This window comes from Haliotis rubra, unplaced genomic scaffold, assembly GCF_003918875.1.
Source record: "Haliotis rubra isolate DU_JTF1 unplaced genomic scaffold, ASM391887v1 Scf182, whole genome shotgun sequence".
Taxonomy (NCBI): Eukaryota; Metazoa; Mollusca; class Gastropoda; order Lepetellida; family Haliotidae; genus Haliotis; species Haliotis rubra.
The window spans coordinates 266,369-279,875 of NW_025765803.1; the positions used below are offsets into that span (position 1 = coordinate 266,369).

The window sequence follows — 13,507 nt, forward strand, 5'->3', positions numbered from 1 at the left end:
TGGGTAATCTCATAAACTGCGTGCAGCTATGTACAGAGTCCACTACAAACAGGGCAGATAATTCAAAATGCCTTTTTACAAACAAGAAACGGTCTAGGGGAGACAACTCTTGCATAACTCTAAAACTCATTTTAGCTAAAGTTAAAATCTCACTTTAGACAAACTTATACAAGAAAACAGAAGAAAAAAATAACTGGAAGTACATTTAAAAACCCTGGTCTGAAGGCAAATTGCATTTTTACTTAGCACAATTATGATAGTGCCATCATGCACTGGCTAACATCAAGAAATATATTATTTCCCCCAGCCCAAGAGGTTTAGACGTAATGACTGTAAATTGTTTGAACATTAACAAAAAGTATAAACTGGGTCAAAGGTTTGCCTGAACAATAATATACAAAAATATGGGAGATGATAATTCCTAGACAGTAGACAAGTAATTGATATCATAATCATTATGATGTATTTTACAGGGCCTCCCCAAACAATTGCATAGCTTCTAGCTTTTGTTTACTAGAAATGTCCAAATAGCTCAAATAAGCATTGCTTCTCCAAAAACCAAGATCGTGAATTACCTCGCCAGGTAAACCTACATCAAAGGCCCAACAAGCGCCACCTCGTCTATAAGAGTGCCCAGTAAGGCGAACAGAGATACCATCTTGCTGCAAGATGTAATTATCAACATCTAAGAACTTGTGATAGGTTAATACCTGACAGCTATTGTCACACAACAGGGGATGTGACATGTCATGATGGGTATGAAATTTAAGAACATTGTCGATGGCCGACACTGGATTGAGAGGATGGTCACAGATGGCCAGCTAGTAAACATAAACAATCTTTTCCCTAAACTGGAGAGTTTTTGTCCAATTCAAAGCAATAAGGTAGTATGTACCAAACTGTTCAATCGGCCCAAGGTCAGAACCCTAGCCAAATCCTGGCCTTGTATAGCTAAGACATTCCCTGATCTAAGGAACCGTTTATAATTTATGGCTAGGGGGTGATGATGATTTTCATGGAAAAGCATGTGCAATGTGAATGGGAGACACACACACGCACGCGCACGCACGCACACACACACACACACACACAGAGAGAGAGAGAGATACACAGACACAGAGAGAGAGACACATACACACACACTGTACAAAATATGTGACCCCGCCCTTCCCGTAATTTATAATCATATTTTTCTTATTTTTGTGTAAATTGGTGAACCCCCCTAGTACATGTGTACAAAATGGGTGCCCCCCACCTCTCCAGAACAAAATGGGTGACCCCACCTTAAAATAATCATCACCCCCCCTAGCCATAAATTATGAACGGTCCCTAAGCATGCAAATAAAACCAATAAGACATGCTGCCCACACTGATGCTCCAAAATGCATCTCATTTACATTTTGCTTGATGATATGGAGATGTTGGGGTGTAACACTTGGTGCTGCCTGCTGAGAAACACCAAGTTCCCTCCTTACACCTACAAGTTACTGAGATATATACCAGGTATCTTTTAAAGGGTCAGGAAAATTGTTTTCCTTACGAATATTGCAGTAGAATATTTGGACTTATTTACATCAACTAGAAAAACAATGTAACACATAATAGCCTCCTCACTCATGGGTACAGAATCAATACCAACTGTATCACAATACTTCAACAAACACTTAAAGTGACTAAGGTATGTGGTCCTAGTAGACTCTGCCCAAGCGTGAGATTTAAGCCGTTGTACACCCTCCTTCAACTGCCTGATAACGCCACCATCTGGAATTCAAAAAGTTACAGAACATGTGATTACTAAGGTTCTCCACAGAAAAATTGATTAAACTCAGGCTGGGCACATACTGAAAGAGACGTGACAAGTTACCCTGTTCATGTAATCTGAAAGTAGCATCTGTTATCTGGTTATCAACACCTTGAACATAATGAGCTTCTAATGAGAAATAAGAAAATTGTCAGTTTTTATTATGACCTTTTTGTTTGTCTATGCACAGCACCAGCGGGATGCGCAGGCACAATTGCAAGGCACTGTTTAACATTAATATGCATTTGTTCAACTTGAGGCATACCACAGTGCCAATTCATTCACATAGAAAAAGTCACCATTGAAGTTATTATTATTATTATAGGATATTTATATAGCGCACATATCCACGCACTAGTGCATGCTCAAGGCGCTGGTACTTTTTCCCACGATCATTGGATGTCAATATCAACTGCACATCGTATTAGCCATCTCAACTCCCTGGGGAGTATACAACTCTTGCTGCCACTAGGCGCACCGAGTTATTGTGGCTTTCTCATCCTAACGCGGTACCCATTCACAGCTGGGTGGACTGGGACACACATAGTCACAGCGCTTTGTCCAAGGTTACTGCACGTTGCTGTACCCGCAACTAGGTGTTTGCACGTATTCATGTGGCCACCATCTGGACATATACCAACGGATTCGTGGGTTCTTTTAAGTGCACAGGATTGTGTACTGTACACTAGGGGTTGTGACAACACTGAAAGAGTCTGCACACAAAGTTGACTCCAAGGTATTTACACCCGGTCACAGGTGGGCTCGATCCCAGCACCTCAACCTCGCTGGATCAGTAGCCTGACGCCTTAGCCAGCTCGCCCACCGCGCCCCCAAGTTACTACCTGCTCCATTAGATGATGCATCTGTTTGCATCTGTTAATCTCACAAATTGCGTGCATAATCAGCGTCAACATGAATAGCTACATACAGCGTCCCCTACAAACAGAGGAGATAATTAAAAATGCCTTTTTACAAACAGGAAACGCGAGACAGCGGTCTACGGGAGACAACTCTTGCATAACTCTAAAACTCATTTTAACTAGTTAAAATCTCACTAAGTAAATCATAACGGCAGCACAGTAAGCAAGCAGTATTGAAAACTGAATCCTCTGCCGACATTAAGCCCTGATGGATGACCGACTGTGTTTGGCAGCTTGACTCCTTTCAAGGACTTCTGGGGGCGGTGAGGTAGTCTAGTGGTTAAAGCGTTCACTCGTCATGCCGAAGACCCGGGTTCAATTCCCCACGTGTGTGAAGCTCATTTCTGGTGTCCCCTTACTGTGGTATTGCTGGAATATTGCTCAAAGCAGCGTAAAACTATACTCACTCACTCACTCACTCACTCACTCACTCACTCACTCACTCACTCACTCACTCACTCACTCACTCACTCACTCACTCACTCACTCACTCACTCACTCACTCACTCACTCACTCACTCACTCACTCACTCACTCACTCACTCACTCACTCAAGGACTTCTGTCCTGCACTACAACCAAGCACACATAGTCTCATCTTAGGCAATGGGTACCTGGTGGGATGTCATATGACTTAAGTAAGCTTCTAGCACCTCAGCTTGGGTTATCAGGGGTAAGAATGTCCGTTATGTTGTATGCGCTAAGAGCATGCCTGTGCCTATTATTAACGTTATTATCATTAGTAATGGTCATAACAGATGGGGTATAACTTACTGTGCAGGTCAGCGGAGTATGGAGTGCTGCCAGTGTGTGTTATCATTATTAATGGTCGTAACAGATGGGGTACAACTTACTGTGGAGGTCGGCGGAGTATGGAGTGCTGCCAGTGTGCAAGGAGAACAACGTGAGCGTTCTGGCGTACTCGCCGCTGCAACAGGGACTGCTGACGGGCAAGTACTCCACCGTCGACGACGTCCCTGAGGGAAGAAGGAGAGGAAAACTCTTCTCTCGTGACAGGTCAGTTAGAGTTGTCTGCCCCTGAACCTACATCTATCTCTTTGTTTATAAAGTTTACATGTTATAAGATTCTGTGATGTGATATTTCAGTATATTTCAGACTATACAGATTTATCAAGACTTGTTCAGAGTCAACAGCAAATCAGACCAAACATTACAAGAATTTGATAACATGTGCATGTTTAAACTTTCATTTTAAATGTGATAACTAATGTGATAACTTTCAAAAATGATGTGTATGTCACAGATTCTGGGAAAAATAAAGAGGTGTAGTGGTGTTTGTGAATAATTTTACAGTATTGACTGAAGGCAATGTTAATATGCCTCAACATTACTGAAAATTAGAACTTTAAAAAGTAACAGTTTTGATCAAAAGTTTTCCACCAGCTTCCCTGCCGAGGGCACTTAGTCTTGAATAGGGCGGTGGGGTAGCCTAGTGGTTAAGCGTTTGCTCATAACGCCAAAGGCCTGGGTTCGATTCCCCACATGGGTACAATGTGTGAAGCCCATTTCTGGTGTCCCCCGCCGTGATATTGCTGGAATATTGCTAAAAGCGGCATCAATCTAAACTCACTGACTAGTTTTGAATACTGGATGAATCCCTGGATTATTTTATCCTGGATGTTAAATACTTGTATGTTCAATGTGTTACTGAAGTTAAGTTTTTGGTGTGTTTTATCTTATGCTGTAAACCTGTTGTGTGTGCAGTTCATAAGAAAATGAAAAATTATTAGTTTTAAAACTTACCAGTTTGTTGACATGTGATCGTCCAGCTGCAATAAATATATGTAGCAGAAGAAAATATATCATCCATATTCTGTCAACTACACATCATTTCAAGGCGTGAGTAGATGCAGTATGACTGTGAATTCTGTTAATAATGCAGACCGAAGTTATAATTATCGGTAACTGCCAGTTGTCCGTGGTTTGAGTTGTCCGCAATTAGGACCCCATCGCAAGGGGTCAGCTTATGTACGAAACATACCATTTTGATACTGATTTTAAGGATCAAGTTAGGGGGTCGGCTTATCTATAATACAGTATTTAGTCTGCAGAATCAGAGGAATAAATAAATATGTCCCAAAGAATAAATAAATGTCCCCAAATACTGCTGAGCGAATCAACAAGAAATTGTATTCTTTTGTGACATATTTAAAGTCACATGATTCTTCGGGTCCTCCTGCCTTTGGTTGTATGTTGATGGTCTCCTTTAGTCTTTAGCACTCTGTCTACAGCATCATTAATGTATGACCCCCGTCCTTCACATTGCTATTAACTGAAACGCAGCCAAATTGTTGATGTGGCGTCAAGAAATATACATTAATCTTTTCATGTATCACTCACTTTTGCAGCACTCAGCTGAGTCGTCATGGTCAAGATGGGGCAGAAAAAGAGGTGTTTGAGGTACAGTTCCTGATGTTGATGTTGATGATGATGACGATGATGACGACAACGACGACGACGATGATGATGATCACTGGATTGTCTACTGGATTGTTGACAGATTGGTGTCATATTTTTTAACTAGTAGCTAATATGACCCAGCCATTGGCCATCATTAAAGAACCATTGTAATTGAACCACCATGAGTTTGCCTTTGTAAATAGTAATCAAACCATCGTGACAGTGTTGAGCCGTCATGATTGAATTTTCACTTTGCTGTTTCTGTCTCCAGGCAATCCAGCGAATCCGGGGGATATGTGACAAGGCTGGTGTACCGATGGCAAAGGCAGCCCTGTCATGGCTGTTGCAGCAGGATAACGTTCCTGTCGCCATAGTCGGAGCCAGCACCCCGCAGCAGGTAGTCGAGAACAGCAACATCGTCAAGCTGTCAGATGTAAGCATTGCTCATGTTAACACTAGACTAACACTTGGTCTGTGAATATTTAGCATTTTGATAGAAACAAACAATTCCTTTAACTTGAAAAGGTTGGTTGGTTGGTTAATGCCACACAGCAATATGGCGACGGTCTGTACATAATCGAATCTGAACCAGACAATCCAGTGATCAACAGCATGAGCATCGATCTATGACAAACAGTTCATGTCAGCAGACAAACAGTTCATATTGACAGTCCAAATGTGAAAATTTACTTAAATTTGTTTCACGTGTCTTGCTGTATATCCGGGTTTGATTATCAATTGCTGAAAGTTGTGTTAAATCTCTCTCTCTATTATCAACGTTCATATGAAAGTTTTCGACTCAACTCATATTATTAACTCACTTTGACAAATTATTACCGCTGAAAATGGGTTGTTCCGTGGTTGTGTCTGGGAGGTATTACGCTTTCCTGTAAATAGACTTGCACTTCATCTTTAAACTACACTAAAGTAGCACAGTTTGGTTGTATGCCGCTTTTAGCAATATTCCAGCAATATCAATGGCGGGGGACACCAGAAATGGGCTTCACACATTGTGCCCATGTGGGATTCAACCCGAGGGTCTTCAGCGTGACGAGCCAACGCTTTTAACCATTAGGCTACCCCACCCCTAAGAAGAAAAAGAGTATTCCAAATTAAGAAAAACTATTTACTGTTGTATTGTTATCTTGAAAAGGTGGAAATTGCCCTGAGAAGACATTTTGTCTGAATTTCAGCTATTAGACAGACCCCTGAATAAACACAATGCAATTACTTTCACCATGAAAGGAATCCAAGATGAACAAACTAACTATACCTGAAGACAGCACACATAAAACCAGTCACTTTTATGAAATCTTTATGAACACAAACGCACAGAGAAAAAAACGGGTTTAAGGCATAATGTAAAACATCACACATGACATAGTCTGTAGGTGATCTCTGTTGTGCTAATAACACAATATCATCTGCATATAGCATTAAACTGACATACAGCTTCTCTTTCTGCACTCCCTGCCTGGCGGTCAGGTGGATACTTCAGAAACGCTCCTAACTCTTTCTTGAAATTTGTTTCGATGCATTCCCATCTCATTCCCATGAGATAGGACACATTCGAAATTATATATCTATATACATGAAGAATTTTATATGGAAGATATATTGTCTTAAATGATTCAAGTATTTGTTTAATCAATCACTTGAAAGGTTCATTTCACTGCTGTAACTTGCCATGTGAACGATGAACAGCATCAATACAAAATGTGACGAAAAATGTAAACAACTTATATTTTCAACTAAAGGAATGGAAGTTTTCTGAAACATTTTCAAAGAAAATCCTCAATTGCAAGTTGATTATTCCATTAGACTATGAATTAGGATGAATTAGACAATGCTTTACTGTCATATATTATTTGCTATGGTCATGATGAAAATGCTGCATTTGGTAATGAAATTACCAGAGAAGAAAACTTGCCGCTTTGCCCATCAACATTCATTCTTGACATCAAATTGTTTGACATTGTCCTGCAAAACAATGGAAGATTGTTGTTATTCTGTCAGATTTAGTTTTCTTTAGAGATTCGGAATCGATTATTTCAAATTAAATAGGAGTTGTACTGATGTAGCAATTTTGCTAACAGGAGTCATAAATTGTAACAAAAGCCATTTTTACATTATATGATAAGAAAACAAAATGGGTGGTGGTTCACAGGTCAAAGAACAAGTCTATTGTGGAGGTCTTCCAACACCATTTATTCCCAAACACAAGGAAGTATGGATCATGTAGTTCTGAAAACAATAATGAGCTCTCATAAGTATACAATATATTCCCTATTATCTACTCTGTCTCTCTTTGTCATTTGTACACTCATAAAACTCAGATAAATAACTTCTTCATAATTCAGAAATGTTTACACTTAATCTCTTATAGGAACGCTTAGAAAATCTCTCATATAATGAATTATCTGTGCCTATAATATCTGCGACGCCATAACTATGCTTCTCTGAATCATGAACAATAAAATAATGAGATTAAACTCTACACTGCCAGAAATAATCTATCATACCCTGAATAATAAGACACTGAATAACATCTCTTACAACTCAATCTACACTCAAAAAGACTTAAATGTACTAAATGAACAAACATCGCTGGCACACATGAAATTCTTGGAAACAGTGCATCTCTGACTCTCAATTCCAAGAAATGGAAGTCCTACTCTATTTGACCAAAGGGGTGACAGGTGGCCAAACATATTGAAATGTAGGTCATACACTGAAAATAACTCTGATTTAAAACACTACAAATATACACCTTCTCTCTAATATACTCGATAGATGATCTTGACAAGTGAACATGTACATAAAATGCTGATATCTAACAATACCTGTACACTAAATAATGGACTCTTCCAAATCTCAGTATGTTTCACTGCACACAAACTTACATGCAAAATAATGAAAACCTACACTTTGACAATAATAAAGAAACATCATATTCAAATTCTACAGCTGACCAAATACCTGAAGAGTGTGTCTCCCAGCAATAAACATCTATATATCTCTATACATTTATGACTTCTGTCCTCTCTCGTGCTCTGTAATGTGAGGAAAACAATGTGGCTTTGCCAAGCAAGGAGTGCTCATTAAACTAAACATCTCCTCGAGAAATCATTGTCAAATTATTCTCTTACATGATCAACCTTTGTGGTGGATATACTGGAAACAAGTGAAATGTTAAAACTTGTTACCTTAGCATTGCTCCTTTTATGTGATCCACAAAATTGATGCCACCCAGTCTTCAAGATGAGATTTCTGCAAATTCAATTAAAATTATATCATATTTCATAATTAAATGTTCCTTACTAAATTACTTCTTTTGTATGTAACATTTTAACCTTTAAGAGACATGAATCATCACATCCCTTCCAAACAAGTGTAAGAATGAAAGTCTGTGAGTGCAGTTTGTTAATTGTCCCATCAAAGAATCATTAGTGAAGTTACACATTTTGTAAATAAATAAAAGTTCAAATAAATTATATGCAATTTCATCCTTAACAAAGACTTGCACAAGACATTTTGATGTGAATTTTCGCTGCATGACCCCCTTAGCTCCCTGAACAAAATGGGTGACACCCACCCACCCCTTACAATCATCAACCCCACCCGCAGCCATATAATTATGAATGGTCCCTTATATTGATGTACTTCATTGATTATTTGGAAATGTATATTTGCAAAATTCAAATCAGGTGATGGGTAATGAAAGGAAATCTTATTCGATTATATAATAAAATGCCAAATATATGCATGCAAATATATTGAAAAATAACAAAACAAGTTTATGGAAAACACGGGCTTCCACTAAATTTTGAGAAACATGTATGTGACATACCGGTACCCTTGTGAGATAAAACATGAGCCCCTAATTCGAGTTTCTTGCTACATTGACCTGCTAGATTTAAACAACATTCCTACGTTTTCATTATACATGAAGGACATACTTACCAAATAAACACCAGCATGCCGTGAAGATGTTGAAAATAGAGAACGATATTAAGTGAAAATTTCTCGCCAAAGTAAACTGGACGACGCATCAGCTGCCTTTTATGCTAGCGATAATTGTGCGATAAACCGATATGGCCAAACGAGGCGATCTGGCAAGTGTTTGAAAGCAAATTGTCGGGAATTATACAATTTTGACAGTTTTGTGGGAAAATATCTAATGTAATGCAATTCGGATAACTGATGACTTTATACCTAAAATCTTAATATTTCCGTCCGTTGATCGATGCACAATCAAACAATATATAAGATTATATGTGTCACTAGCTCGATCTTGATCTTTTATGAAATTAATGTTCAAATGATAGTTGCTAAGTTGGATACCTATTACCAATATGAATTATGTATCAAATTTGCCAAGGAAACAATTAGTTGACATTTTGTTGGTTCCTTCACGTTGAAACAACATTGACAACTAAACGAATCTCACTAACTTTCTTTGATGATAAACGCTGAATCAACGCTTATGAAAGGTTGATCAACCAAACAACCACAATTCAACGTTGATTCAACGTTGATTCAACGCTAGTGTTGCCCGCTGGGAATATTTAAGAGTAAATCAGGGTTAAAAATCCGTCACCTGGCGCGGGACAAGTCAGTTTTCATTTCGGGCAATCAAATTATGGTATCTTACTTGTCCGTGGGCTACTAGATAATTTCCACCTATGGTTTCAAACTGCAAATAAACTTGGATTTAATTTCATATCTGCTCAAAATGTAGCTTTTAAATTTCGCAATGATGATAAAGTAGAGTTATCTTTCTTTGCTATTTATCACTTTTCAATAAATAGTCCAGTAAACATTAACATAAAAATACCTTGTTGATTTATTCTTTCATAATTACATCATCATGATTATGTCATAAAATCAGGTCAAGTGGAAAATTTGTCAGGACAAGTTACTTTCTTAAAGTCACTTGCCCTGTGGCAAGTGGCTTTTTAAAATAATTTTGAACCCCTGTAAATGAAATCGGTATCATAAGGATTTTAGCTGAATTCCTCCATCTGTTGCCCTTCTACCTGTTCTTTCGCTCCACTCTGCTCTGCTACACCGACCCTTCCACTCACTCACTCACTCATTCACTGACAAGAGGGGTAGTGGTTAAAGTGTTTGATCGTCTCACTGAAGACCTTGGTTCGATTCCTCACATCGGTGCAATGTGTGAAGGCCATTTCTGGTGTTCCCAGTGGAATATTGCTAAAAGCAGCGTAAAACCATACTCACTCACTCAAGGTTAGAGTATGTTCCCAGCAACCTATACTGATCATAAGAGGTGACTTAAATCGATTGGTGGTTAGTCTATATGACGTGTTTGATGAGTGAGTGAGTGAATGAGTTTAGCTGTATGCCGCTCTCAGCAATATTCCAGCTATATGGCGAGGGTCTGTAAATAATCGAGTCTGGACCAGACAATCTAGTGATCAACAGCATGACCATCGACCTGCTTAATTGGGAACCGATGACATGTGAAACCAAGCCAGCGAGTCTGACCACCCGATTCCGTTAGTCTGGTCCAGACCTAGGTATTTATATCCCACTGTCATATACCATTAACTGAACTAGTGCTGACTGGCATTAAACAACAGAGACACTTGTTTTAGGGAGTGAGTCAGTATGGATTTAGGCCTCTTTTAGGAATATTATTAGATTGATAAATAGAGATTATTACACGAGCAAGAGTGTCATATGACTTATACGAAACAAGTGTGAATGCGAGAGCGAGGGCAATACATAATTTTGCACAAGTTTCGTGTAAAGTCATATGACACACATGCTCGAGTGTAATAATCTCTTTATTATCCACTCTATCCAGGTACATTTGTTGAGTAAAACATGTTAAGCTAGTGTTACAGCCCTCTTCATTGACGTCATTGTTTAATGATGTCAGAGATGACGAAATACAGAAACAGTTGTTGCTAGGCCAAGGTGATATGTGTAGATGTGCCTATGTGATATATATGACAATGGCTATGTTTCACCATCTGGGTCATAACTGAATATCTCATCAAAGGGAAGAGTTATCCAACAATATCGATATGAAAATTGTAGCATCAATAATAAGCTTTTATGATGAAAAAGAGTTTTAGCTTCAGGCACAATGCCACGCCATACTTCTTAAAAAATACATAATGTATTTCTCTCAATAATACTATCAGCCCTCATTGAAGCTACCATAGAATTATTCCCCCCAAAATGACACATTTAGATTAAAAGTTTAAATTTAAACGTTCAAATGAATTAATGCATCGTTGTATTAAATTAATTCTTGCGCCCTCTACCAGCCGAACATTATTTCAAGCCTCATAGAGTTATGTACCTTCAAACGCCCTTTATGAATATCCTACGCACAACATGTTATTGAAACCAGTTCGGCAAACACAGACAGTTTTCATTGTACGGAGCAATTGTTTACATTCCATATATGGCAAGTGTTATCTGTTTGGAAGCTGTTTGACTCGAAGTTTCAATTATCGATTTCAGACCAGTTGTTTTTATTGCATGAAAATTAAGCTAAAGTGTATGCTTGTGCCCCCAATAAAATATAGGCTAAAATATTGTCGAAAATGTGTGACATTTTGCCTTTAATATCACAATGCACAAAGTGAGTTATTATTCTTGTGTTGCTCAGTAGGTTCAGTATGCTGTTTTGATAGTTATCCATGCATAAATATGTCATAAAGTTTGTATACATGTTCCAGGGGGTCAGCAATTTTGTACATATACCCGGTAAGTATTTAAAAGATATGCCAAAAAAAGTTTGGGAAGGGGATAATTGATTTAGTACATAAATCTTAGGGTGGGGACATTCACACTGTACATGATTTTCAATAAAAGTCGTCATTACCCCACTAGTCATAAATTATGAACAGTCCCTTAGTTGATTGGACATTGTTGTTTCAGAATAGCAGTTGGTGGGTCTAGAATGGATTATTTTGAGTTTGCAGTGTTCACATTTTGAGACTGCTTACTGTGCTATAATTGGATACTGCTTATTGTGCTATATATATACAAAGTTAACCTCCCACATTCACTGACCTACTCCTTCATGTTGCAGGATGTTGTGAAGCAGCTGTCTGATGCCACAGAAGAGCTCAAGGCCAAGGTCGGACAGACACTAGATGCATGGGTTCACCCTGACAGATGTGAATAGACATGAATAGATGTGAACAGATGAGAACAGGAACCTGTCGCCAGTGGATAGGCTCCATTTCTCTAAAATACACTGTTTTTCTTATGACACGTATACTTACGTAAAACCACATTTTCAGACTCAACCAGAGGTCACTACATTGTAAAGCATGAGCCACTTTTCATAGAAGATTTTAAAATTATGTTGATAATTAAAGTCTTGAAGTTAGATGCAGAGTCGGGTTATTGAATTCCTGCCCCAACACAGTGTCCTATTTGCTCAAAACATCTCCATTGTCTTGTTCTCGAAATGTATTTAACCAGTACACAGCCGAACACATTATCATACAGATGGTTCAAGTTGCAGGTGGTTTCTTGGTAATGATAGACAGAGGTGGGGTGCAGGGGTGTGCACCCCCCCCCCCCTTTTTTCCTGAAAGTTTATTACATGACCACTGAAACTCTCGTGAAAATGAAGTGTGCACCCCCTTCTCTAGAGTGTGCATCCCCCTTTCTCAAAAAGCTGTATCCGACCCTGGGCTTTCTCCTAATGTTTATACTTTCCCCAGCAAAAACTTCACATTTAATGAAGGGTTACTTGATATATTGTGTTGTTGTGTTATCAGGAAGCTATCCTACTACGTAGTATGACAAGTGAGGTCACTGTCTGGATGTATGGAGGTCCTGTTTCAGCTCTGGGGTGCTTTATTGTTAGCGCTGACAGATATTTTACTTGGCTCTGATGTCTGAGTCAATGTTGTACTGATTTGACAAATATAATGTATAATGTTATAGTATATGCCAAGGGTATTTTTGAAGCTTGCCTTGCCAAGACTTCTCAGCATTATTGACTAGTCTCTGACCAACCACCCTCACCCTAATTCCTACCTCCCCCATCTTAACACTGTCTCTAACCACCCACCCTCACCCTAATTCCTACCTCCCCCATCTTAACACTGTCTCTAACCACCCACCCTCACCCTAATTCCTACCTCCCCCATCTTAACACTGTCTCTAACCACCCACCCTCACCCTAATTCCTACCTCCCCCATCTTAACACTGTCTCTAACCACCCACCCTCACCCTAATTCCTACCTCCCCCATCTTAACACTGTCTCTAACCACCCACCCACGCGCTGTCCCGGAACACCCCGTCTCATCGTCATGCCAACCATGTCTTGAGGGTTATGCCATGCCAGATAATGTAACCATGTTT

The 13,507-nt window shown here is 39.0% G+C and overlaps 1 protein-coding gene across 2 annotated transcripts in view; it reads left to right on the forward strand.

The window, feature by feature from the left end:
- Window positions 1-13,288, forward strand: part of LOC124273567 (aldo-keto reductase IolS-like) — a 30,223-nt gene extending 16,935 nt beyond the window's left edge. The window contains exons 5-9 of one of the 2 annotated variants that reach the window (XR_006897687.1): window positions 3,559-3,737; window positions 5,090-5,141; window positions 5,413-5,574; window positions 12,217-12,613; window positions 12,685-13,288. Coding sequence is in view for 1 of the 2 variants with exons in the window: in XM_046708848.1 (XP_046564804.1) it covers window positions 3,559-3,737; window positions 5,090-5,141; window positions 5,413-5,574; window positions 12,217-12,312 (489 nt within the window). In the remaining variant the exon portion in view is untranslated. Of the gene's footprint in view, window positions 1-3,558; window positions 3,738-5,089; window positions 5,142-5,412; window positions 5,575-12,216 lie in introns of both variants that reach the window. The other variant, XM_046708848.1, reaches the window with a different exon arrangement.
- The last annotated feature ends 219 nt before the right edge of the window (window positions 13,289-13,507 follow it).